Source organism: Mus musculus, chromosome 13 (genome assembly GCF_000001635.26).
Source record: "Mus musculus strain C57BL/6J chromosome 13, GRCm38.p6 C57BL/6J".
NCBI classification, from domain to species: domain Eukaryota; kingdom Metazoa; phylum Chordata; class Mammalia; order Rodentia; family Muridae; genus Mus; species Mus musculus.
The window spans coordinates 13,953,798-13,981,378 of record NC_000079.6 but is presented as its reverse complement, the minus strand read 5'-3'; the positions used below and the strand labels follow the sequence as shown (position 1 = coordinate 13,981,378).

General features: G+C 42.5%; 1 protein-coding gene and 1 pseudogene across 6 annotated transcripts in view; one reads left to right on the top strand and one right to left on the bottom strand.

Annotated features, from left to right (window-relative positions):
• B3galnt2 (UDP-GalNAc:betaGlcNAc beta 1,3-galactosaminyltransferase, polypeptide 2) overlaps window positions 1-26,905 on the bottom strand; it is a 44,630-nt gene extending 17,725 nt beyond the window's left edge. For 3 of the 6 annotated variants that reach the window (NM_178640.3, NM_001362405.1, NM_001362404.1), the window contains exons 1-5: window positions 26,460-26,705; window positions 14,922-15,069; window positions 10,512-10,612; window positions 5,745-5,941; window positions 683-778 (exon numbers count right to left, since the gene is read on the bottom strand). In NM_178640.3, the coding sequence (NP_848755.1) occupies window positions 683-778; window positions 5,745-5,941; window positions 10,512-10,612; window positions 14,922-15,069; window positions 26,460-26,574 (657 nt within the window). In that variant the 5' untranslated portion in view covers window positions 26,575-26,705. Of the gene's footprint in view, window positions 1-682; window positions 779-5,744; window positions 5,942-10,511; window positions 10,613-14,921; window positions 15,070-26,459 lie in introns of all 6 variants that reach the window. The other 3 variants (XR_873137.2, NR_155555.1, XM_006516818.3) reach the window with 3 other exon arrangements.
• On the top strand, window positions 15,519-16,904 carry Gm18856 (predicted gene, 18856; annotated as a pseudogene).
• Window positions 26,906-27,581: the final 676 nt, after the last annotated feature.

Here is a 27,581-nt window from a genome sequence, read left to right as displayed (position 1 = left end):
GATAGTTTGCAAGGACACACACAGCTGTCTAGGCCCCTAACTCCTACTGTGGTTCAAAGCACTAAGTTCAGAAGTAGACTCTATGAACAGGTTGGCTCAGACCTGCCTTGCACAGTCCTTGACTACACAGGGGAAACCCTCGTGATGCCACTAGGGCACCTGACAAGCCAAAATGGTCTCCAGTATATAAAATTTAAGAATGCTGTAGAGCAACTCAGAGGTGACAAGAATGTTCTCAGATATCACAAGTGTTATTAAAGTTTTATTTAACTTGAAAATACTGCCTATTATCCTATCTGTGCCTTATTTTTTTCTTCTTTTCTTGTTTTAGCTGTCCTGGAACTCTTTCTGTAGACCAGACTGACCTCTAACTCACAAGATCTGCCAGCCTCCAGAGTGCTGGGATGAAAAGTGTGCAATATCACAACCAACATGTTTTTGTTTAATTTCTTTAGATAAGTAAAACATCTAACTTACCCAAATGATCTATTGTCCATTAAGACCTAATATGGTAGTCACTAAGACAGTCAGAGCTCTCAAGTTAACCATGGCAACAGGCAATACTTCTGTAAAAGTGTGGCTGTGAAACTCTGTTGCTGTAACTGGAAAATTTAGGGCAGGCTTTGTTGGTACTGCTGCTTCCACACTATAGAGCCTACACTGGCCTTCCCTGCAGCCATACCTCTGGTAAGATGAACTGTTCCACGGGCTTATACCAGAGCTTGTTCACTTGTACGCCACAACTTGGAGGACTGAATCGGGCGATGAAAAGGGCCTCCTGCAAGGTGGGTAGGGGAGAACAGAAAAGCAAGACAGATAGTTCCTGTTATACACTGTCTATACAGCTGATCCCCAGGCGCTCTGCAGCGTTCAGCAAATCCACAGTGCTGCTGATCACGCTCACTGTGGCTTCAACAACTTTCATGGTTTAAAATCTTTTTTTAAAAATCTATTTTATGTTACGAGTGTAACCACTTACACTTAGTTTTAACCACTAAGTCATCTCTCCAGCCCCATCTTTCAGATTTTCTAGTGCTATATTGCTTGTTTTACAGCTCTAGGGAGTCAACTGCTGGCCCCTTGTGTCCTAGGTAAGCACTGTGCTACCACAGGCAGCCACACAGCCTCTTCTGAGATAGTGTCTTCCTAAGTTGCTAAGAATACATTTGATCCTCCTGCCTCAGCTTCCTAAGCAGCTGGGATTGCAAGCTTGAGTGACCAAGACTGAATGAATTAAGATCTATTAAGATCTCAAATACTAAATGTAATTCATATAACCTTTAAAAACCTACCCTGGCATGATGGAACCAACATATTGTACTAACCATACCTACCCAAGAACATACTGTAAGTTCACAGATTTCTTTGGAAAACAAATGTGCATGGAAATTCTCCAGTAAGAACTTTCAGAAGAGCACACATATAAAACAGAGGACTGACCCTAAGGACATGCACTGTTTTCTGTGTGCTTTCTTGTTTCTTTTAGGCAAATGTTAGGTAAACACCATTTCAGCTCTTCCATAAAAAAATTTTTTACACTTTTACCAGAGTAATACCTAAATTCTACAGTCCAGTAATTTGATAAAGCTATTCTACCAGAAACCACAATTATAAATGTGTTCCCTCTCTCTTAAGTTTATGTCTATTGACATTAAGAGCCAGACATTCTTATTAAAATATTTATGTGCTTTATATATATATGGATATTTTGTCTGTATGTACATTTGCACACCAGAAGAGGACATCGGATACCATGGGATTACAGTTATATGGGATTGTGAGCTACCATGCTGGGAATTGAACTCAGGACCTCTGAAAGAAGAGCCAGTGCTCTTAACTGATAAACCCATAAACCAGACATTCTTTAGGTGGAGTGAAAATAGGACAAGTTACAAAATAGACATTTAATCTTTTGTTAACACTGCTAATAGCATTTGCAATTTTATTACTTTTTAAGACAAACATTTAATTGTGTAGCTCAGGTTGTCCTTATGCTTGTGACCTTCAAGCTCAGCCTCCTGAGCGCTGGGACTTTAGGTATACATGATCATGCCTGGGTGAAAAGAAAGACAGCCCAGGAATGCCACAGGAGAGCCAGGGGTGAGGAAGAACGCTGTGAAACACTGTCCTCTGGACATGGCGTGTTTGTTGAACACAAAACTTATAACAGTGACTACCAACACAAGATCAAGCCACTGAGAGACTCTAGCCTGAGACAGGAAGGAGCTGTGAGGTCCCACCATTAGCTGTGGAGCTACTGACAGTTGCCTTTGTGGGAGGGAGACTCACTTTTGTTTTGTTTTGTTTGTTTTTATTTTTTAAATGTTTATTTATTTTTATATATGTGAATACACTGTAGCTGTGTTCAGACAAATCCGAAGAGAAGAGGGGCACTGGATCCCATTACAGATGGTTGTGAGCCAACATGTGGTTGCTGGGAATTGAACTCAGGACTTCTGGAAGAGCAGTCAGTGCCCTTAACCACTGAGCCATCTCTCCAGCCCCTCACTTTTCTTTTGAAGTATGACTACTGGTAGGTTCCCCCGTGGATGATCCCAAGCCCATGTTTATATATACAGAACTAACTGAACTCAGTGGAGATACATACATACATACATACATACATACAGGAAGAAGGAGGGAGGCGAGGAGGGTGGTCCAAGCTATATAGTCCTGGTTGGCCTGGAATTAACTTTATTGATTAGACTGGTCTTGAAAGACTCCAACAGGAGCCCCTCGCTCAGGCCTCAGGACAATAACAGACCCCCCAAGAACTCACTAGAGACCAAGCTTGATGCAAACCACATGAGGCTTTACTCGGGGAAAGCCAGAGCTCTGGGTAGGACTCATATCCCAGTAAAGGGGTAGAGGAGTCAACCTCAAGGGGAAAGGGGTCTCAGTTTTTATAGGCCCTCAGGGGGAGTAGGGGATTTCCAGATCTAAACAATGTTTATTCTCAAGAAATGGGTATGGAGCCGGGCGTAGTGGTGCACGCCTTTAATCCCAGCACTCGGGAGGCAGAGGCAGGCGGATTTCTGAGTTCGAGGCCAGCCTGGTCTACAGAGTGAGTTCCAGGACAGCCAGGGCTACACAGAGAAACCCTGTCTCGAAAAACAAAAAACCGGGGCTGGTGAGATGGCTCAGAGGGTAAGAGCACCCGACTGCTCTTCCGAAGGTCCAGAGTTCAAATCCCAGCAACCACATGGTGGCTCACAACCATCCGTAACAAGATCTGACTCCCTCTTCTGGTGTGTCTGAAGACAGCTACAGTGTACTTAAAATAATAAATAAATCTTTAAAAAAAAAAAAGAAAAAGAAATGGGTATGGGAGGGGTACAAGGAAAGAGTCTGGTGCAGGTGTAGCAACTCCGGATTGGCCCGGCTGTAGTTGCTGGGGAGATTTTCCGACTCTTCCCCAGCAACCAATATCACAAACACCTAGCAATGGGCTTCATCAGTGGGCACACACATGGGTTCAAGGAACGGTCAAAACACTGGCAGACACACGGGTTCAAGGAGTGGCCAGAGCATTGTGCACCTCTATTTTTCTAACAATGAAATTTATCTTGCCAATTTCAGGGCTTCTGTGACCTTTTACATTCTGTCAGGGTCTTTTAGTCTTGAACTTGTAGAAATCCTCCTACCTCAGCTTCCTGAACATTGGAATTACAGTCCTGTGCTTGACCATGTCTGACTTCAACAAAACTTAAACCAGCCAACCAGCCAACACAAACGGAAAAGAGGCTTCTTCTAGTAATAGCAAACCAATCCTACAGCTAGCAATGAACTCTGAGAAAACCATAAAAAGGATCTTCGCCAGAGATGATGATACCCACCTGCAATCCATCCAGCACTTGAGGCTAAGACAGGAAGGAGGATTTCAAGTTTAAGGACAGCCTGGGATGCTTAACTCAAAAACAAAACAAAACAAAACAAAACAAAACAAACAAAGAGACTCTCTCCATATCAAAAAACAAAAAACAAACCAGTGAACAACAAGAAAGTCTGAAGGAGACTGAAATTCAAATAAAGACAAAACCTGGAAGAGAATCAAAAAGTAGAAAAAGGGAGACTGGTCTACTCCATCTTCCTCTTAGTGCTCTTTATTGAAGGTTCAACTCTATATCAACTTTTAAAAAATATATAAGAAAATCAGAGGATGCTGGTGGGATAAAAACATCAGCTGCAAGGAAAACAAAAGGAAAAGTTAACCTGCATACATATGCAGGTAGGGGAAGGGAAAGGGAGAGAGAGAAGGGGGGGTGAGAAAGGGTGAGCTTTAACTCTCCACATAAATAGCCCTGATCTGAGGCTGACCCATGCACCATGCCTCAGAAGCAGAACCCAGACAGCCCAACTAAGAGCAAAAAGAACCAAGTAGGATTTCAGCTGCTGTCCACTGCAAACAGTATAGTCTTCTCCAGCCAACTTAACTGCTTGTCACAGCAAAACAAAAAGCAACTGACACTCCTTGAGGGACGTAATAAGAGGTCCTGTAATAGATCAGACACAGTATCTGGACTTACTAGTTACTAGGCCTACATCAACAAAAAAGAATTGACCCAGTCATTATAGAGTGAGAGGCTAGGATCCTTATCTCATGATAATATATGGTGATATCACCTTTCAAGCTTTGGTGACCTCACTTAACATAACGTTCTCTACACCCGTTCCATACATATTTCTGCAATTTCATTTTTCTTTATCACTGAGTAAAATTCTATTGTATTTGTATTCCATTTCATGATTCATCTGTCCCTTGCTATGTAAAAAGAGTAGTGATAATCACGGATGTGAGAACGTTCCTGCTGAGAGCTGTTGAGTCCACTGTGTCTATGCACAGGAGGGGCATAGCTGGATTTGTGTGTGATTTGGTCACACAGGTTTCCACAGTGGCTGCATTAACAATGGATAAGGGCTCCTCTTCCATTAAATACTTGTCAGAAATTCTTTGGTTGTTCTTGGTATTGATGATTCTAACTACGCTTCAGTGAAATTCTTATTCATCTGATGACTAGAGATGTTGAACAGTTTTCCTTTTCCTTTGAGAACTGTTCAACCACTGGCCATTCACTGACTGGCAGGTTCTTTAAAGTTTAATTTTCATAGTTCTTTATGTATTAAAATATCAACCCTGAGCTATACCTTGCAAAAACTTTCTCTAATTTTGTAGAATTCCCACTCTGTTCATAAATGTCTTCTGTTGTGAAGCCTTTTAGTTTCATATAGTCCATGTGTCAGTTCTGAGTGTTTCTTACGTTACTGGGATTCTAGTCGGAAATTTGTTGCCTGTATCTATGTCTTGAAGTGTTTTCCCAGAGCAGTTTACAGTTTTAAATTAAGGTTTCTGATCCAGTTTGAACTGATTTTTATGTAAGATAAAAAGATATGGATATAATTTTATTTTTCTTACAGGTTGACATACCATTTTCTCAGCACCAGTTTTGTCTTTTCTCTAGCTCATGCTTCTGACACCTTCATTAATGAAGCCGTGAAGAATTTATACTGGGAATTTCTAGTCCAGTCCAACTGTTTTTTTGTTTTTCTGGTACATGTAACTCATGTATCTATAATAATCTCGCCCCAAACCAGCATTGCAATACAACATACTGTCAGTTCAACCAATATAGGAAGAAAGATGGAAGTTACACAACCACAGAGAGTGGTTTAGTCTTTCAATCTATTGGAACCACAAAGAAAAGTTGTTTCAAAAGAAGAAAAATCCTGTCCATGCCAGTACACACCTCCTGCTCTGTCTGATACAACTTGACTGTGATGTTCCTTTGAAAACCAACATCACTGGCATCGTAGAACACTCCAAGACTGGTAATCACGATTGGGTAGAGAACTCTGAAGCTCACGCTGACAACTCGGTCTTCAGAGAGTCTAGATGAGGAGGCATCTTCAGGAAAGCTGAATGCCTCAATTTCTTGATTCAAAACTAAACAAACAATGAGAATACAGTTTATATAACCAAATAAATAAAATTCAGACTGCTGCACACACACATGTGCATACACACACACATCCCATTGGTGAATATTAAATATAAATCAACTCCAAGGCATCTATCTACATGGGAGGACTGGATAAATATAATAAAAACAGTACTTAGTGTAGTAAAAAAGATTAGGAATTTGATCTTGGTCCGCAAATCAAAAACTTCTACCTCTTCTTCAGCAATTAAAAGTTTATGGTATGAAGGAAAGCGCTGCAGAGTAGGAGTAACTGAAATCACTTCAAGCAACGCTGAGGAGCTTGCTGTAAAATCTTTTTGGCAGATCATTCTACTGTCCATTACATCTATACGTTAACTATGTCACTGTGTGGGAGGAGCCACTCTTGCCAGTTAAGACTGTAACTCTGAACGACACTAAGGAATTGTCTCAAAGGTTTACAGACGCAGGAATGAGACCTGGGTTTATGACGGTTCATTAGCTCCCCAGGACTGGGAACTGAGCCTGGGATTTATCCGTGTTAAGCATGAACTCTACCCCAGAGCTATAGCCACAGTCAACAGTGTCTTTCAAGTAAACTTTCTAATTACTATAAATGAAACAGTACAGATTAGATGATATGGATAATACCCCCCAAAGTACCAGTACTAGTTTGAGAAATATAAAACCTACTTTAGGGCTGGAGAGATGGCTCAGAGGTTAAGAGCACTGGTTCCTCTTCCAGAGGTCCTGAGTTCAATTCCCAGCAACCATATGGTGGCTCACAACCATTTGTCCTTTTTGTTTTGTTTTTTTGAGACAGGGTTTTTCTGTGTAGCCCTGGCTGTCCTGGAACTCACTCTGTAGACCAGGCTGGCCTCAAACTCAGAAATCCACCTGCCTCTGCCTCCCGAGTGCTGGAATTAAAGGTGTGCGCCACCACACCCGGCGCTCACAACCATTTGTAATGGGATCTTATACCTTCTTCTGGTATGTCTCTAGACAGCTACAGTGTATCCATATAAATAAAATAAAGTAAAAAAACAGAAAACACAAAAACACCCTTCTTTAAAGGTAACATTCTCTATAGTTCTTAGAACTATGATTTCAAACTCTGCTGATAACACACCTAGTTAAACAACACACATTTACTTATAACGTAAATGCAGAGACTGTAACCAGGGCTGTGAGTCCAGCTCAGTGGGCCAGCAATACATAGTTAGTACACACGAGACTCTGGGTTTGATTCCTAGCACAGAAGCTCTCATCACAAAGCCCTAGATCACTGGGCATTGGTAGTGATCTTGAGTTGGTAGTGCGCTTGAGAGTTCAAGGCCAGCCTGGTCTATAGAGCTAGTTCTAGGACAGCCAGTGCTACACAGAGAAACTCTATCTTGGGAAGAAAAAGAAGAAGAGAAAACCACTAGATCCTTTGCCTCAAAAGAACACAATTACATACAAAATTCTGCATTGTCAGAATTTACTAGTTCACTGATATCTTAAGAAAGATAGCCCTGAGCCGGGCATGGTGGCATACGCCTTTAACCCCAGCACTCGAGAGGCAGAGGCAGGCGGATTTCTGAGTTCGAGGCCAGCCTGGTCTATAAAAGTCAGTTCCAGGACAGAGGACAGCCAGGGCTATACAGAGAAACCCTGTTTTGACAAAAAAAAAAAAAAAAAAAAAAAAAAAAAAAAAAAAAGATAGCCCTGCTTTACAACAGAGACTCTAGAATATGGCCTAACCTTGTACACATAGAGCATTTGGCAGATTTTCAATAAGATGAAGATTAATAGGAAATGCTGCATCCCTCTTGTTAACAGACATAGGCAGGAGAGGCGAACGGACACAGACAGATTTTTGCCATAAGCAAGAGAGCACTACTATCATCCAAACTGGGTAACAGCAAATTTCTCTCTTTAATATATTCAGAGGACTAGCTGGAGAGATGGTTCAGAAGTTAAGAGTACTGGCTGCTCTTCCAGAGGTCCTGAGTTCAATTCCCAGCAAACACATCTATAATGAGATCCGGTGTCCTCTTTTGGCAGTCAGGCATACATGCAGACAGAACACTGTATACATAATCAATCAATCAATCAATCAATATCTATATCTATATATTCAGCAGACAAAAGGCATCTATCCAAAGTAGAAGCGTATGTATTAAAAACAGCAGGTCAGCCGGGCGGTGGTGGTGCATGCCTTTAATCCCAGCACTCGGGAGGCAGAGGCAGGCGGATTTCTGAGTTCCAGGCTAGCCTGGTCTACAAAGTGAGTTCCAGGACAGCCAGGGATATACAGAGAAACCCTGTCTCGAAAAACCAAAAAAAAACAAAAAACAAAAAACAAACCCAAAAAACAAAACAAAACAAAAAAACAGCAAGCCAAGTTATTCCTAAACTCTATTTACCTTTAAAAAAAAAGTACCTTAAGCTCAAGCTGCATGTAGCAGCAAATCTTATTGCTTTGATAGCAGCTATTAATCAAAACTTCTAGACATGTGGCAACATGATTAATGCTCATCATGACCTTTAGATACTGAGATACCCCAAATGCTCAGGAGGTCAGATATGCTTACATTAAACAGTGCAGTTTAAAAACTGCTTATGTATTAAATGGTGAGCATTTTCTATTAATGGACCATCCACCCCTCTCTTAGTGATAGCACTTGGGATGGTAAAGTCCAGATAGCAAGTGCTGGGGGTGGGAGCAGCCTGCACACTGGTAGGCAGGCCCAGCCAGTAGGCCATACCTCCAGCCCTGTTTAGGTTTCTCTATGTAGTGGTTTAACTTTGATTTAGTTTTCAGCTCTTTAACTTTCCGTAAGCTACTGCATTAGCAACAACACAACATGTGATGAGGTTTATGATCCTTTTGCTCTCTACAGAAAGTGAATGGAACCTGTCCTCAGAAGAACACATGTACATGTAGAATTCTGTCTATAATCCTCTGCCTTATAATATAGACTAGAATATATGCTCAATGTATTTAAAAAGTGAGCTGGAATATAACCTATGAAAAAGTCAGGTTCTTTAATAAGTATCTATGGAGTCCCAGGACCTACAAGTCCCCACGGGAGAGGTACTTTTTTTTTTTTTAATAGAATGTGGCAGAGCTGGCTTTAGAGCCAGATTCACAGCCCGCATCTGCATATTATCAAAAGGGAGATATACATAACCATGAAGGCCTGACAAACTTTAAAATACCAGACTCCAGGCTCAGTACACTGAACAGAGATTTGGAAAACCTCCTTTAGAACTGCAGCTGAACGTAACAGGAATGCTAATTCAGTGATAACAGCCTCCTGCCAACAGAGTGACCTCATTAGCATCAGCCTATGCATCCTCACCCACATTCCACAAACTTAATTCTAAGGAATATAATTTTTTGTTTGTTTTTTTTGAAACAGGGTTTCTCTGTGTAGCCCTGGCTGTCCTCAAACTCACAAAGATCCACCTACCTCTGCCTCCCAAGTGCTAGGATTAAAGGTGTGAGACACCACTGACTGGCAATAAAGTATTTTTTAACATTTCAAACCTGTTTCTTTTGCAGAAGCTTACTCAATACTTCATGACTTTTAACTTTTTAATAAATAAGTTAATTAATTAATGCAGAAGTGATCTTCCCATTTCAGGTTCCTTACTGCTGGGATTCCTGGCTTTTAGCAATAATTCAAAAATCAATGTCAACTCACAATATGCATATTATGGCTATTTTAAATTAACTGGTAAAATCACCACTTTTCCAAAAGTTCAAACTTGAGCAATCTCTGAGTGTAATGGCTATTCCTGGTTGTCAACTTGACTATACGTGGAATGAACTACAATCCAGAATTGGAGGGTTCACCTGTGATCCAGAATTTGAGGCTGGGACATACAAGTTTCTGACCTGGATCTTGGCAAGGAGATCTTGTGGCTATGAAAAGTTTAGGCTCAAGCAAGCGAGTACACACCTTTAATCCCAGGAAACTAAGGCAAAGGGATCTCTGAGTTCAAGGTCAGCCTGGGAAAAACAAGCACCAGATCCAGGCATGGTGGCACACACCTTTAATCTGGGTCACACCTTCTGCTGGAGACCTACATAAGGACATTGGAAGAAGCAAGAGTCACTCTTCTTCACCCGCTTGCATTGACTTGCCAGCACATCTGCTGGAAGCTACTTCTACAGAAGGCCAGCTGAAACAACTAGCCTGTGGGACTGAGCAACTACTAGATTCTTGGACTTCCCATTCACAGATGACCATGGGGGGAGCTGAACTACAGATGGTAAGTCATCATAACAAATTCCCTTACTATAGCGACTATCCATGAATGCTGTGACTTTAGAGAACCCTGACTAATAATACAGCGAGTAATCTAATTTTTCAGATGCACTGTCTTCCTGAAGAACAACCCTGAAAATCTGTGTCAGTAAATAATCTCAGAGATGCCCTAATAAGTCTAATAAGTCTGTCAGAAAGGCTGGAACATAAATTTTGATGACAAATATTTTGTTGATTAAAAATAGACTCTCCCATAAAATTTAGTACCTTTTACTTGACAACGAATTTAAGAATAGCAGCCTAGAGGACAACGCACCTGGATTGGTGATGTTGAGCAGTCGGCAGGAGTAAGGATCCTCCCTGTCTTCCACAGGCACTTCACAGCCACGGGCACCTATTATGAACTTCACAAGCACACTGAAAGATGGGTTGGCATTAAAGTCATTAATAGACCTCACGCTCATTTCAGACCTTTGAGGCCCTAGCATTTATGAAGGCTGATTTATAACTTTATTTTTCTGGCCTAACAAAAGGAGAGGGCATGAAACCCAAGGGCTGCTAACTACTGAGTGGCATTATATGAGCTCTCTTCTGTATACTAAAGCAGGTGTAAATGCTTGGCTTGGCTACCAGCAAATGCTCATGTTAGCTAACAGCAGATCACGGTAATATCAACTTCTCAGAAGCTGCATTTAGAATTTTCCTTTTCCCTCACTAGATTAATGTTTCTGTAGGAGGCGGTCTGTACCGTTCTCAAACCTTGTGTCACTGGTTGCCTTGTGATCTGTTACTCAGGTTACCTATTGCCTTCATCTCTCTTTGGTCTACTCATTCTTCTCTCTATCCTCTGGCAACACTTATTTATCCCTAAGGCTATAACTGGTCCAAGAATGATTCTTAAACTTGAACATCTAGTGTCAACACAACTTCCAAGTACTCAATCCTCAAGTTTTTTGGCATTGTCATCTAGATTACCCACAAGGAGCTGAGTTCTAAAGTGCTAGCTTAAGAGAACCAGTTGTCAAATTTTCAACAAATTTTGTAAATGGTTAAGTACAGTCTTTATTAATTTACAGAAACAACTAAATATATTTAAAACAAGGAAACACTAAGTTCTCCACTTCCTGGGTTTCTTACTAAGGTTATTTATACTTTTATCTACTGGATGGAATAGTCATGCTGTATCTCTTTACAATTCTGTGCCCAATTACTTCACATTAGTTGCTTGAAATTACATCATAGTAGTTGGCCTTTGTGAAAATATCTAAACCACAGAAATTGATAAACAATAAGGACTCGATTTCTTGTATCACTGTTTCTCTAGACTATGAGAAAATGTTATTAGTGCAGATTAAGCCTACATGTAATACATTTCCAGCCTTTACTTTCTGAACAGTACTAAAAAAATAGGAATAGGTTTTCTTTTTCTCTACCTGCCTCTGCCTCTGCCTCCCAAGTGCTGGGATTAAAGGCGTGTGCCACCACATCCGGCTGAATAGGTTTTCAATGTCCAAAAACTATTAGATGATCCAACAAAGAAGTCACTGACTTCACTGACTAAGAATAAATACTGACATATCTTAGCAGAAAAAAATTTGAACATTATTTTTATGTGTATGGGTATTTTGCCTGCATGAACATCTGGGTGCCACATGCAATGTAGTTCCCATGAAGTCAAAAGAAGGTAGTGGGTCCCCTGGGACTGGAATTACAAGACAGTTGTGAACTGCCATGAGGGCGCTTAGAACTGATCCTGGGTTCTCTAGCAGAGCAAGTAGAGCTCCCTCTTCAGACTTAAGTCTTATTCTTTAACCTAAAATATTTACTTCAGAGCTATATGGCTTTGGTGATTACACCCATAAATTTATTACAAATTTAATGTTCTGGAAAAATAGAAGCATTTTATGAAAATTAACTGACCAAATAGAATTTACTAATTTTACAGAGTACTACATGTTATTAACTATCAATTATGTGCTATAAGTCTTTATGTCAATAAAATTGTGATAAACCTAGGTACATAAGAATACACTTTTTTTTCAGGGAGCCATTCAATAAACATTTACAGAGTACACCATAGCCTGAGGGTGCCTGAGCTCAAGCACCCTCAGCTGAGCTTTTTTTTTCTTCTCGTCATACTTAGCACATTGCCTGAGGATTTCACAACTCTCAAGTCAGACACCTCCTGTTCCCTCTACAGATTCTGATGAGTCACTACGAAGTAGTCACACCCCTCAGAGTTCTTGTCTGAACAAGTCTGCTCCTACACACCTGCTTGCCATGAGCTATGCAGGAGACTGCTGACCTCTCACAGACACAGGCCTTTCCTCCTTTCCTTTCCCCACTTTTATTGTGTCCTCTTGTTTTCTGCCTTCCTAGGCTTTGCCTCTGCTCCAGCACTCACCTCCCAGAACCCCAGGTTACATGTGACTGATGTTCTCAAGCACTCCGGGTTATTTAAAAAGACTGATTTTATCATCTTCTGTCTGCCTGCCTGCACTGCCTATGAGTGTGCCCGCAAAGGCTAGAAAAGGGAGTTGATTTCTTGGAGCTGGAATTCCAGGAGGTTGCAAGGCACCAGATGAAGGTGTGGGAAATCAGACCTCAGGTTTCTCTGGAAGAGCAGCAAGTATTCTTAACTGCTGAACCAGCTCTCCAGGCTATTCCAGGCTATTTTACATATATCTCCATTGTACCCTATACTGTACTATCAACCTACCTATATGTACTAAACTTCAAGTCCCCTAGACTCCAGTTGCACCTTTGTGTTCTAGCACACACAGTGCACTACCTGCTTAGGATACATTAAAGTGATAAACTACAGCCTATTACAGAGGTTTGAAATCAAACACAGTCCTCATAATATAAATAACATGTTTGACTCCTTTGTTAAAACACAAGATACCAAAGAATTCCATAACCACAGAATGCACTGTTTTTACATGAATATGCTAACTAAATGATACTCGTCTTCTTTATTTATCTTAATAACCTTACTAAATTCATATAACTACTATGCCCTAGAAAGTTACTTTTGGTCTTGAATCTGTTTTTATATAGATTATCCATTATTTTCAGAAAACAAACCACAAGTTTATTTCATTTAAGTAACTGCTTCAAAGGCAAATGAATTTCTGGTATAAATTATACTCATTATTTTTAGTTCCAAGGCATTCACTCAATTGTTGTTAAATATCTATTTTATTCTTGGCCAAGTTAGGTTAGAGATCCTGGGGAATCTACCAGGAGATAAAATCAAAGAGCCCACCTCCTAGGGGAATGATGAGTGACTTATAGATGTACTACACATGCCAGCTGGTGATACATCTAATAATAAAGTCAAGCAGGGAAGCCAGGGATGGAGAAGTGGAGTGCTATCTAATCCCAGACTGTCAGCTAGAGAAGAATCTACCAGAGACTTGAAGGAATGCTACCATGGAGACATGTAGTGAAAGAGCGGTCAAAGCAAGAGCAAAGGCTCTGAAGCAGGAGCTCGTGTAGTGTACCGGAGGTAGGGGGAAAGGGGATAGGGAATGGGAAAGACGGTATCATATGTATTTCCCACAGCTGAAGACAGACTTTGTGTGTGTGTTTTGAAAACAGAAGGGTAGACTCCTTAGAGGGGGGGACTCATCATAGGAAGGATGAGATGGTGAGGATAAGTGTGAGCAAATACAATGAAAAATTAAAATGTTATAATATGAGGGAAACACAGTGAAGTGATTATATAGAAGAAAATGTAGACTGATTGAATGACTACAATAATTTGGAATTTTTATTATATTTATTTAGAGACAGGCATCATGTAGCCTAGCGTGGCCTCAAACTCACTATAAGCTGAGGAAGACCTTAAACTCCTGATAGGACTTTATTCTAAGATCAGAAAAGACAATGGATATAGGCAAGTGTGTGCATGAGTGAGGGAGTGATGAGTGAAATTATACTCATCACACACATACACACATCATGGAGGGTTATGAATAAAAAGTTAACAAAATTTGACTAATCTTAAGAGGATCATTCTGGTCTGGCAGCTATATGGAAAACCGAATATGGAATAATGGAATGTGTCTAATGGAAAAGCAAGCAATCCATATGGAGGATCTTCTGCAATAATCCAAACGACAGGTGAAGACAGTGTGGATACGGTAAAGGGTGTGAGAAGTCTGAATCCGAGTGTGACCTACAAGCTGCACAAACAAGATGTGAGTGGGTACATGGGAAGTGAAAGAAAGGAGACGCTAACACCATGATTTTGGTCTGAGTAGTTGCTGGCATGTTCTGGCTGGGAACGACAGCTCAAGCTCTGGAGATGGTTCTGAGGCCCGGATTCCTTGTTAGGTTATAAGATTTATTATTGCAATCATGTACTAAGGAAAGCTATCAGGAAGAGGAATGGAAGCTGCCACGAGGAAGATAGGAAATCTATAAATGTTCACTATTAGTGACAAGAAAATTCCCAACTGCAATTTACCTCAACAGCCAATCAAGAAAATGACAGTTTAATATAACCACAAGAGGATGTTCTCTGGAAGAGTCCCAGTATCTTTCCACCATAGACCTGTGCCTTTCCCTCTCACTGTAGCCTTAAGAGATTCTCATGCTGAGCAGGAACTGATAGCTTTCCTTAGTACATGACTGCAATAATAAATCTTAGTTAAAACTAAGGGGTTTTTGTTCTTTTTCAATTCTTGAACCAGGTTAGGGAATAATTCAGAAAACCCACCGTTGACTTAATGTAGGATGATGCAGCAAATTCTTCAGCCAGGTGTTCCTTATCACATTTCGAAGTTCGTGGTTATTTCGAGCTGATAACACACCAACTACCACATCATAGTGGCTAAATTTCCAGTGAGGAAATAAGGCTGATTGATCTATAAATAAGTAAGATAAATTTCAAGTCAGTCATGACATCTCAACTACAGTAAACTCAGCTTATTTCATAAAAAGTTTATTTCAAATAAAACACACTTATGCTTGTAAAATATACAGATAAATAGAAACAAAATTTTAAACTTTATTTGAAAAGTTAAAAACCCATAAACTCAGCATCCAGAAATATGTACAACTAACATTGGTATACAGGCTTTTGGTATCTCACATATATGCATCTATGCCAGCATAAGAAAGATTTTCAAGGTTGCTAAGGGTGGAGGGAGGGGGGGTTGGGAGTGGCAGGGGCAGGGGAGGAGGGGTAGGAAGCAAGAGAGAGAAGACAGGACCAGAGCAGGGCCCCAAGCCCCCCAGCCTGGTGGGGGACGCGCTTCTTCTAACACCCTGTGCCTCTGCAGCTCCAGCGAGCAGACCCGACGGCTAAGAGAAGATGGGGAGCCCTGAGGATGACCTGATTGGAATTCCATTCCCAGACCACAGCAGCGAGCTCCTGAGCTGCCTGAATGAGCAGCGTCGGCTGGGTCAGCTGTGCGACCTCACCATCAGGACGCAGGGTATTGAGTACCACACCCACAGGGCTGTGCTGGCTGCCTGTAGCCACTACTTCAAGAAGCTCTTTACGGAGGGTGGAGGGGGGACTGTGATGGGAACAGGAGGTGGTGGGGCGGCTTCTGGGGGAGCAGGGGCCAGTGTGTGTGAGCTGAACTTTGTAGGGCCTGAGGCCCTAGGTGCCCTGCTCGAGTTTGCTTACACAGCCATACTGACCACCAGCATCGCCAATATACCGGCTGTACTCCAAGCCGCTCGGCTACTGGAAATCCCGTGTGTCACTGCTGCTTGCATGGAGCTTCTACAAGGCAGTGGGCTGGAAGTCCCCAGCCCAGATGAGGATGACTGTGAGCGAGCCCGACAGTACCTGAAGGCTTTCCCCACTGCCACCACCACAGCCTCAACCTCAGGAGTGCCCAATGGTGAAGACAGCCTTCCACAGGTGCCCCTCCTACCACTGCCGCCGCCACCTAGCCCTGTGGCCCACCGCAGCCGCAAACCCCGGAAAGCTTTTCTTCAAACCAAAGGGGCCCGAGAAACCCATCCGGTCCCTGAGGCCCCCACAGTACTCACCCATCCCTTGACCTACAAAGAAGAGATGGTTGGTAGAGTGGGTAACAGTGGCGGCAGTGGGCTTGGAGGTAGCTACAAGCCTCCCACAGGTGCCGCCTCACCTGTTGATGGCCCCCTGAACTCTGAAGTCTTTGAAGGTGAGGAAGAAGAGGAGGAGATGGTATATCCCCCAGCCTTCCGGCTAGCACAAAGTAATGAGCCCTCACTATCACCACAGGAGCTGGGCTCCAATGAAGACCCCATCGATCCCAACCTGATGGCTTACCTAAGTTTGCTGCATCAGGACGCCCTGGCACCAGGCCCGGATGGCCAAAACAAGCTGGTGCGAAAACGCAATTCACAGATGCCCCAAGAGTGCCCAGTCTGTCACAAGATAATCCATAAACTGCCTCGACACATGAGGACCCATACTGGTGAGAAGCCCTATGCCTGTGGGGTCTGCAGCATCGGCTTCACCAGGAATGACAAGCTGAAGATCCACATGCGGAAGCACACAGGAGAACGTCCCTACTCGTGCCCACACTGCCCAGCCCGCTTCCAGCATAGCTACGACCTCAAGAACCACATGCACCTGTACACTGGGGACCGGCCCCATGAGTGCCACCTGTGCCACAAGGCCTTCGCCAAGAAGTACCACCTGCAGCGCCATCTCAAGGGTCAGAACTGCCTGGAGGTGCGCACCCAAGGGCACCGCGAGCATGTTTCAGGACAGCCAGGGCTACACAGAGAAACCCTGTCTCGAAAAAACAAACAAACACCCAAAAAAGACAAGACGGCATAAATAACAAATAATAGGCAGTAAGAAAATCAATTAGGCCACAGTTGGAATCCTAGATCCTTCACATATTTACTATGAGATTTTTTTGGGTGTTGTGTTTTGAGACAGGGTTCTAACACATAGTCCAGACCGGCGTTCAACACCTACAATGGTGAAGAAGACTAGCTTTGAACTTCCAATCCTACTGTTTTCATCACCCCAGTACTGGGATAACAGGCACGGACAGCCATACCTGGTTGACTAAGTTATTTAACCTCTTGTGTCTCAGTTTTCCTTAAAGATAAAATGACTACACACTAATCAGCTAAAACTTGATTACAAAACAAATTTTCTAAAGAATGAATCAGAATAAACATTCTAGTAAGAAAAAAAGAGTTCTGTAGCAAGTCATATATGTAGCTCAACTTTCACAGTTGCACTATCTATGGAGAGGATTCTATTTCAGTTTTAAAAATTCATTCTTAGAAATAAGACAGAAGAGAGGCTATGTCTTTCTTTTTATTGCTAGCTTTTAAGCTTAAGAGCTACAAGCTTATAAAAAACTACAATAAGGATTACATTTTATCTTTCTATAGTGGTGGGAATTGACTCAATGTTTTCAAAAGTAAATTACGGAGGGCCAGGGATCTTCACCATATTAAATGCAATGTTTTTATATGGTGTATGCTCTAGGTATTCAGTCTAAAATGCAACAGAAACATGTTGATGCCTTCTCGAATAACTAATTAAATTAATTAGATTTTTTACTATAATTTAAAATATATTAAATTATAACAATTTTAATACTGTTAAGAATTTTCATATAGCTAACTTTATTTTCCACAAAATAGATTGTATTCAATGTACTTGTAAAAAGACATTTCAATCCTAAAGAGATATTTGTATTGCTCTATCACAAATCTTGTACCAAAATGAGTTCTATAAAGACAGAATTTAGCTTGTCCATTGTCCTTGAACACCTGGTATTAATATAGTAAACATTACATACAGGCTATCTTTTCTTTTGATGTGCTGGGGACCTGTGCATGCTATGCTACCACAGATTGACCTACATCCCAAGCCCAATAATATGATTTAATGTTCATCACCATGACACACAGGTACTTACTGAGCAAATGAGAAGCCAATACAGAGAAGTCAGTACTCTGCCCTAAATATTAAATTTTTTTAAAATTCAGAGACAGAAACATTTTTCTCAATCATATAACAATATATTAAAAGCTATAGCTATTGCTAGAACTAACTCTAAATGAGTAAAATTTGGAATAAAATTGAAATTCTTGTATAAATCTGACAATGATATTAATAGTAACTATACTCTAGTGACAGAATAGAGGCAATGTAATCACCACCCAGTCCCATAGCTAAAATAAGGCACTACCTCAGGTAAGCAATTTGCCTCCCATATGTCTCTATTTCAGAATCAAGCAAAAACTGACAGAGGAAAAAAATCTTTTTGAGATAAGGTCATGGTTCTGGGCTGGTCAAAAACTCAACTTGAACTCCCCATCCTCCTGCCTCTACCTCCAAATGCTAGACTTCATCTAGACTACGCCTAGCTAGAATTTTTAAATTCTAATTTTTAATTTCTGTTTCAAAGTGTCTTTTTAAAAGACTAAAAATTGGAGGCTGGAGAGATGGCTCAGTGATTAAGAGCACTGACTGCTCTTCCAAAGGTTCTGAATTCAATTCCTAAGCAACCACATGGTGGCTCACAACCATCTGTAATGTGATCCAAAGCCCTTTTCTGGTGTGTCTGAAGGCAGCTACCGTGTATTCATACACATAAAATAAAAAATAAAATAAAAAGATTAAAAATCTATAAAAGGCCAAATGGTGATCACTCTCCTTTGATCCCAGAACTTCAGAGGCAGAAGCAGGAGGGTCTCTATGAGTTTGAGGCCAGCCTGGTCTACAGAGTGAGCTCCAGAACAGCAGTAGCTATGGAAAAAAATCCAAAGCCAAACTAAACCAAACCAACTAAACAAACAAACAAACAAAAAACTGTAAAAGGCCAAAAGGCAAAAAAAGTCACACTTAACCTGTCCTTCATTAATCTGACATCAGAAAATAAAGTTTCTAGACAAAAACAAATTTTCAGAATAATTCAAATATCCCTGAGTCAAAATAGTACCTTCTTTGTGGTATCTAATCAAAGCAGATCGCTTAGAAATAGGGCACACTGCATATAATTTAACCTCTGAAAGCCTCAGATTTCTCCATGAAAAATTTTTCATACCTTTCTGGGCACTAAATCTAGTTTCTGTTTAGACTATAAATTTTTACTAGTTTCTCCATGAACCATACATATTGCTGCCAAACGAGGTCTGTAGGTTTGTTTTAAGCATGTAGATATATACAAAGATAAGCACCAGCATGTGACAGCCCTGAGGATTGCAGCTTTTTGATAGTACTGTACCCTCTGTTGGATGTCCTTTCTCCCTGCTTCTTACTCCCATCTATGCCACTTCTGTTCAACTGCTTTACTTTGCATCAATCTTTTTCTTGCAAAGAATCCAGAGTGTATCTTGACCTCCTAGAGAACTTCTATTCCCAGATACACTGCAGTCAGATTAAGAAAAACACATTCTACCACACAACCCCCACATAATCCCATCCAATAGAGTCCCCATATAAATGGATAAAAGTTTCAGGTGGGTACTTTAAGGACCCAGGTCACTCACCCAGGTCAGTCACTCAAGCTTACAGCTCCTTTCTCTAGTTTCACTTCAATACTCATCGCACTCATCGTCATATGGAACAAGCATAGGAAACCTAGCGTGATTCCAGGATTTAGAGACATGAAGGGAGGGGAGGATGGACGACCAACACATAAACACTAAGGGACAAGTCATGATAGAAGTCAACACCCTCCGGAGGAAAAAGCCCAACTTCACTAAACACTGAGTTTGAATTAGAGCACATAACATTAGATTTCTTCTCTATTTTAAGTGACAAATGTCTTCTTCAATGGTAAAAATATAATGGGAGGTACTTAAGAGAATGTTGACAATGATCTCAAGATAATAGCTACTCTGCCTCACTGCTGTAGGACTGTAATCTGGAAGTCTTTTACAGGGCACACTGGAGCCAGACGTGATGACACATTTCTACAATCCGAGCACTCAGAGAGGCGGAGGCAGATGGGTCTCTATGAGTTTGAGGCCAGCCTGATTTACATAGTGAGTTCTTGGACAGCTAGAGAGGGGGCTAGGAGCAGAGGGTTGGGGAGGGAGGGAGAACCTGTCTCAAAAAAATAAAGCCAAACAAAAAGCCACACAAAACAAAGCCCAGGACACACTGCGAATACATACTCAATACTTTAGGAAAGTAGGAACTTGGTGGACATTTCATTCCTCAAATGCTGTTCACCTTATTTTTTGAGGCGTCACTGATTCATCTAGGCTGGGTAGCCAGTAAGTCCCGGATCCTCCTGCCTCCACTTCCTAAGGCTGGGATTACAAGTGTGCATCGCCGTGCCTGGCTTTTGAGATCTAATTCATATCCTCATGCTTACTTTAAGACAAGCATTTTACCAACTGAGCTAGCTTCCCAACCCCACAGATTTCCTTTTTAAAATTAAATGATTGAGAGGCCCCAACTTGTGAAAATATATTAACCTGCGTCACATACCTGAAAATAATGTGTATGATACATCAAGAACATTTCCAAAATACATTTTTCAAAACATGTACCATATTGAAAATAACCCAAAAGTACAGACCACATTTCTTTCCTTTCATTTAAAAATAATTTCAACTTTTCCTCCACAGAACTTGTTTTCCTTATGAAAGAAATATATTTAAATTATAAGGTCCTCATGGCATGTAAATAGGTAATATAGGTAGAAAGTTCATATCGTCTCAGTTTTATTCTCTTGATTCATTCATTCAAACTGAGCATTTCTCCGTCTGCTATGCTAAATGGCACAGGCCCACAGGGAACAAGATCTCCACAATGACAGGAATAACTCACAACCCCAGGCAAGCGCCCCAAGAGCAATGACTATTTTAGTAAGTAATCTATCCTGAGACTCTGGCAACTTGCTGGGCTTTGCAATAACCTTGGATATTAAAGGCTAAGGGAAGTTAACCTCGAAACTGATTATTCAAAATAAGCCTAAGAAAACAAAAACAAAAACAAACAAACAAAAGAACAACAAACCCCTCATCTGTATGGTTCTGATGACATCCATCACAATCAGGCAGAAATCTTGAAAATGAAGAAACCGTAAGAGCCATTACAGATCTACTGATGAGTCAGTCAACTGGGCAAGCTTCAGTGAACCATACTGCCATATTTTAGCCATCTTCCTACTACCAGTACTCACTGTGATGCTTTATATATGTTTGGCCCAGGGAGTAGCACTATTAGGAGGTGTAGCCTTGCTGGAATAGGTATGTCGCTGTGGGCACGGGCTTTGATACCCTAGTCCTAACTGCCTGGAAGTCAGTATTCTGATAGCAGCCTTCAGATGAAGATGTAGAACTCTCAGCTCCTCCTGCACCATGCCTATCTGGATGCTGCCATATTCTCGCCTTGATGATAATGGACTGAACCTCTGAACCTGTATGCCAGTCCCAATTAAATGCTGTCCTTATAAGGGCTGGAGAGATGGCTCAGAGTTGCTTTGGCTATGATGTCTGTTCACAACAGAGGAATCCTAACTAAGGCAGGGGCTGGGATGTTGCTGTGATAGGCCTGACCATGCTTTTGTTTGGAAGAATGAGGATGTTGGGATTTGGAAGGCAGTCCAATGTTTTCAGTGGGGCTCGATGGGCTAACCTAGAAGGAATAAGGAAGACTTTGTTACTGATAATGATTTGAATTATGCAGAGGTTTCAATGGAAAATTTCAATGTGTGGTCTAGAGACTGTTTTTGTGCTATTTTGGTGAAGAATGTGGCTACTTTTTGCCCTTGTCTAAAGAGTCTGCCTGAAGCTAAGGGGAAAAGACTCAAATTAATTGCATTGACAAAGGAAGTCTCAGAAACGCCCCTCTTAGACTTTGTTCTCTGGCTAAATCTTATGAAAAGCTTTTTAAACAAGAGGACCAAGCTGAAAAAAGGAAAAATATATGGTTCTAGTACTAAAGGGGTGGGGTTGGGGGGGCCAGGGAGTGAAATGGAGCTGAATCCTGTGTTCAAGGAGATTAAATGGAATGAAGGGAGTAGTGACCTGGGCAAGATCCCACCCAGCTAAATTCAGGCCCAGGCTTGGTTGTATAAACCTTTAATCACAGGAAGCAAAGAAAAGCAGAACTCTGAGTTCAAGGCCAGCATAGAACAGACCAAGTTCTAATTGAAGGAAAACTTAAATCCAGGCTTGGTGAAGAACATCTTTAATCCCAGTGCTTAGGAGAGAGATGTGTAGATCTCTGAATTCAGTCAGTCTAAAGAGCAAGTTCCAGGACAGTCAAGCTTGGACAGTGAAGGAGTTGGAAAACAGAAAGCTGATGATTTTGTAATAGAACAAGGGGGCCATGTTCCAGCCCCAGCAAGCAGTAGAACTCAGCAGCTTTGGCAACATGGTTCGGGCTTTAGAATCCAGTATAGAAGGAACTGCTGGGACAACTGATGCTGGTTAGCTGGAGCTAAGAAATTAGTGGTGACTAAGAAGAGACCAGTATCACTGAGGTGAAATCTTCTGGGAAGTGTTTTCTGAGAGCACAAAGAAGCTATGTTCCAGAGATAGTCAAGGTTGTACCTCGAGTGCTGCAGCTGTCCCTGGTAATGTCCTTGGTCTTACGAGTCACCCAGGTGGTACTGGTTTTGAAGGTAAGTAGGGGTCATGAAGAGCAGTTGAGGCTTGGCATTGTAGGAAACCATAAAAGGCCATTGGGGAAGGTGCAGCCTCAGTTCCATCATGCGGGGCATTTGAAACTTGGCACCATGAAGAGAGCCCATGAGAGGCTATCAGAGAAGCCTAGATGTAGCAGAAGACCCCAGTATATTGGAGATGTCAGTACCATGGGTTGGTCACCAAGAAAGGCAGCAGCAGTGAAGTGGATCAACCTGAGCTTAGAGTGCCACAGAGGAGAGAGCTAGAGAAGTGATGCCAGCCCTTTGGAGGAGTCCAGAAGATCATGTGTGGATCCCAGACATTGAAAAATGACTCTGTAACACTGAAGTTGCCTTGGAGACCCCAAGGTTTTTGAGATGCTAGATCCATGGTATCTGCTGAGGAAAACTGCTAACAGGGAGTGGAACCAGCCCAGGAGGAAGAAGTTTGTTGCAGTCAAAAAAGATGAAAAAGGAGTTGGAAATCTGAAGACTGCTTTGACATCACATGGAGATGCAGTTTGGAGTTTGCCCAGCTGATTTCCTGTCTTGCTTTGAGGTTTAAAGTTAAGTCATTGGATGGATTTAAAAAGAGACCTTGAACTTCGGACTTTTAATACTGTTGAGAGTGCTCTAGACTATGTGGACTTTGCAAGTAGGACTAAATGTATTTTTTTTATGCCATGGGTATGTATGGCCCCCATAGACTTGTGTGTTTGAACAAGCCTACGGGGGCCAGGGAGTGGAATGTGATGGTTTATATATGTTTGGCCTAGGGAGTGGCACTATTAGGAGGTGTAGCCTTGTTGGAATAGGTGTTGGAATAGCTCCTCCTGCACCATGCCTGCCTGGATGCTGCCATGTTCTCACCTTGATAATGGACCAAACCTCTGAACCTGTAAGCCAGTCCCAGTTAAATGTTATTGTAAGAGTTGCCTTGGTTGTGATGTCTGTTCACAGCAGTAAAACCCAAACACTCACCAAAACTCCAGGAGTGACTCAGGCACTGACCTGAGTGTTTTGCTGACTAAATTCTTATAGCTTATATTCATGGGAACTGAAGTACTGAGATATAGCATAGCGGGATACTTTTGGAAGAGCCAACCCTAGGCAAAAGCTGGACATTAAGCTCAATTTGTCTTTGAACTGCTTGCCCAGTCTGTCAACAAGCAGCTGGACCCAGATATCCAGCCCTACACCTAGCTATACAAATATGTACTTGGTGATAAGCCACTTTTCTTTACAATTCTGGCTTCCTTTTTTCTAGATACCTTACAAAGAGTAGCCTTTTCCCAATTACATAAGATCTATATTGATCTATATTGATTTCTATATTGATCACTGCATAATTTCTGCTAAGGCACTGTCCAAAACCAGTCGGCAAAAATCGTCACAGTTTATATCCCCTGGCTATGATTTCCTTTCCTGTCTGTACCTATGGTGTGCTGTATTTCACAAGAGACCTTCCTCCTAACTAGCTGTGCTCCATGGCTGGTTTCAGCTGTTTAAAGTCACTACTTTAGAAAAGTTGCTAATCTTAGTACTGACATGACTTACTTCCCTCAGGTCCTTTTGTTCAGCTGTCACCTTTCCACATGGGCCTTCCTTGATCAACTCTTAGAGCTCTACCTCGTTTTTCCTCATCATACTCACCATCTCCATGATATATTCATAGTCTTATGCGTCTTCCCTTTCAAATGGTTAAGCCCTGGCAGGCCGGCACCTTACATTAATTATTTGCTAATTCTGACCTGCTTGAGAAGATGGCCCAGCAGCCCTCTACTGTTCGCTGAACCAACCATTAGCCAGAGGGCTTTTCTAATATTCAGGCAAGATAAATTTCCTTTTCAAAAAGTTATTGTACTAATGAAATGATTTATCAGGTCAAAGGGCTTGCTAAGTCTGATAATCAAACTCTGAACATCACAAAATCAGAACCCATGTGGTGGAAGGAGAGAACTGACTCACAAGTTGTCCTGCAACGTTTGCAAAAGCTCCATGCTGTACCAATTGTGCACTCAAGTGCACACGCATGCACATAAACACAGACACACAAATGTAAACAAGTACTATTGTGGCTTAAATGGGAATCCAGACAGAGTAGCAGAAAAGAAGCCAAAATAAATCTTAAAGTGTTATTTCAAGAGAAAGATATTTAGTAAAATCTCAGATTTTAGGCTTAATGTATGTGGTCAGAAAGTAAAAATGCCCAAATGTTTTAAATATTTCAACAGCAAAATAGGAAAAAGACCTGTGGGAACTTTTTGCAATCAAAATACTTCTGCTTTTGTTTTTGAAGTACCAGGGGAGGAGAGTGGGATAGGAATCTGTCTAATTAAAACATCCTACTGATTATCTGACAAAGCTTTGATATCAACACAAAAGTAATTTTTACAACTAGTATGACCCCATATAACCCTAAGTCTTCCTACAGTTTGCTTGCTTAATCCAGTCTATCCTAAATGGATAAGCACTAAGACATCAGGAAAAAAATCTGTTCCAAATCCAAAAGTTGTTTGCAGTCTTACTTAAACACAAGCTCAAAGGCAAGGTTTATTGTGTTGAACGCTAAAAGACTGTTAATGTTAAGGTCACATATATTCTACAGTGGGCTCTGCGTGTAGATTCCAGCAACTCACTCATCTTTGAGTGAGAGAGAGCACAACCCCAACAGATGTTAGGTGGCCAAGCATTTTGTATGTACGGCCCTTTTTTAACTAGTTTGTAAAAGTCTCACAAGCTAAATACGCATATAATGTACTTTCATTATACCACTTGGAAGTCATTCTTTTCAGTCACACAAATAGCCTTTCCAAAAAAATGGTGGTTGTCTAATAGGAAAAGAGATCACTACTAAAATAACCCCAGTGTAATCTGGTAACAGTCGGAGTTTTGAGGATTGCTAAATAAGGTATAAGACTTGGTTCTGTGATGGCTGTGAAGAACTGTTTTAAAACTTTCTGAAAAGAAAACAGCTGTTTGGATATGAAATGGTAAGATAAATCCTAACGTAGTTAAAAATTAAAGCATTACCCTATCTTTAAAATGGCTATAGAGTTCTCGACATATATAAGCATTCCGGGAAAAACTTGAAAATGACACACAGGAGACAAGAAAGTAGTGTTGAGGGTGGCAGGACAACACTGGATACGCACTGTGGGCAAACGCACCTTCAGATTGTAAGGCGAATGAGAACAAAGATTTCATTCCCACGATGGATGAAGTTTGGGAACAAATGTACGCGAAGTTAAAGAAGAATCCGGTATTCTTAGGCTCCTTAATTAGCAAGCTATCCAAGCAGAATACAGGGGCGACTCCACTCACAGCTGAACCCTAGTTCACGTCTAGGTCTTTTCCTGACTCACCTCATGATCAGAGACCACAAAGTACAGTCCGTCCCTCCTCGCTGCAAAGTGAGTCCTGACACGCAAAGCCAACACCGTCAGCACCGGCAAGCTCGCTCCCCCACCCCACCTCGGAGAGAAGCGCCCCAAGTTGTGACCAGGGCCCTCCCTCGACCACGACGCGGGCCGCTGAGCACACGCTGATAAGAAACGAACAGTTGGGTTCGCCCGACACTAAAGAAAGACTCGCTTGTTCCGTCCGTTCTGGGACGTCCGAGCCCTCCCTGTGCCCCTTCAGCCATCCCCCGCGGCCTCCCACGAGCGCAGCGACTCAGCCCCTCACCTCACCTGCCGCGCTGGGCCCGGTGTTGTGGGGGTCCGGCGGGGAACGGAGCCAGAGGTGCCAGAGGTGCAGCGCGGCCCCGAGCACGCAAGGGCACAGCAGCACCAGCCAGTTTCGCATTGGCCGCTCCCACCTCGCGCCCCCGCCGCGCTCTCCCGCGTCCCGGCCAATAGCGAGGGGACCTAAGAACACCGAGTGCCACCAGGAGTGTTCGCGCCCACGCCTGGCGTTGTCTCCGCCGCTCTCTCCTTAGATCCGCACCACGAGCGGCGGCCGCTTCCCGGCCAAGGCCACGCCCCCGCGTGCGTGGCCTTCCCACCCGTTCAGCCCTCCTCGCTCTCGCCCAGCCCTTCAGTCCGCGTCCCTGCACGCTCCTGTCTGCCGGAAGGGCGGGAGCGGTAGTCCCTCGCTGAGCCCAGGAGGGAGGCGTGCCTGAGATTGTAAGCCCGAGAAACTACGTTTCCCAGAGAGCTATGCGTGCTGCTACGCAACGCTGGAGGCGAAGTGCACACACGAAGCATGCGCGTCTCTCATCCGGCCGCGGTGCCTTAGCGGCACACTGAGCATGCGCATCCACCTTCTTGCTAGGGTTCCCCTGTAGTAAAGGCGGGTACCGCACACGGGGAACCTGCACGTTAACTGCTCAAGTTGCTGTACGACCCCCTCCGCTGTGGACATTGCTGCAGGGCGCATGACCTCGAGGAGCAGTTGCCCAGTCGGGGCAGGTTTGTATGGCACCTCAGCGCTCAACGAAATAATAGTGTGCTCCCCTGACCTATCCCATAAGAAGCGCAGCGGGGAGCCTGAGCGCCGAGTAGCAGGGAGTTTCCTGCTTCCCTCTAGTAAGCAACGGCGGGTGAGGAGGACGAGAAACACCGGGGCTTGCTATGGAAAGCGAGGACAGAGGAGAAGCCCGGATCTGGAGGCTGCCTGGGTGCGCACGCGCTCCTCACTAGGGTAACTGTCGGGAAGCACAGAAATGAGAGCTTCAGCTGCCAGATGACTTTGAAAAGTTCCCACCAAGTTGAGGTGACCAAATGTGTGAGGGCTGGGTTTGCAAAAGATCCATCTCCAACCAGCGTTAGGAAACGAGCGGACTTCACTGGAGCCACCTCTCAGGCTCAGCA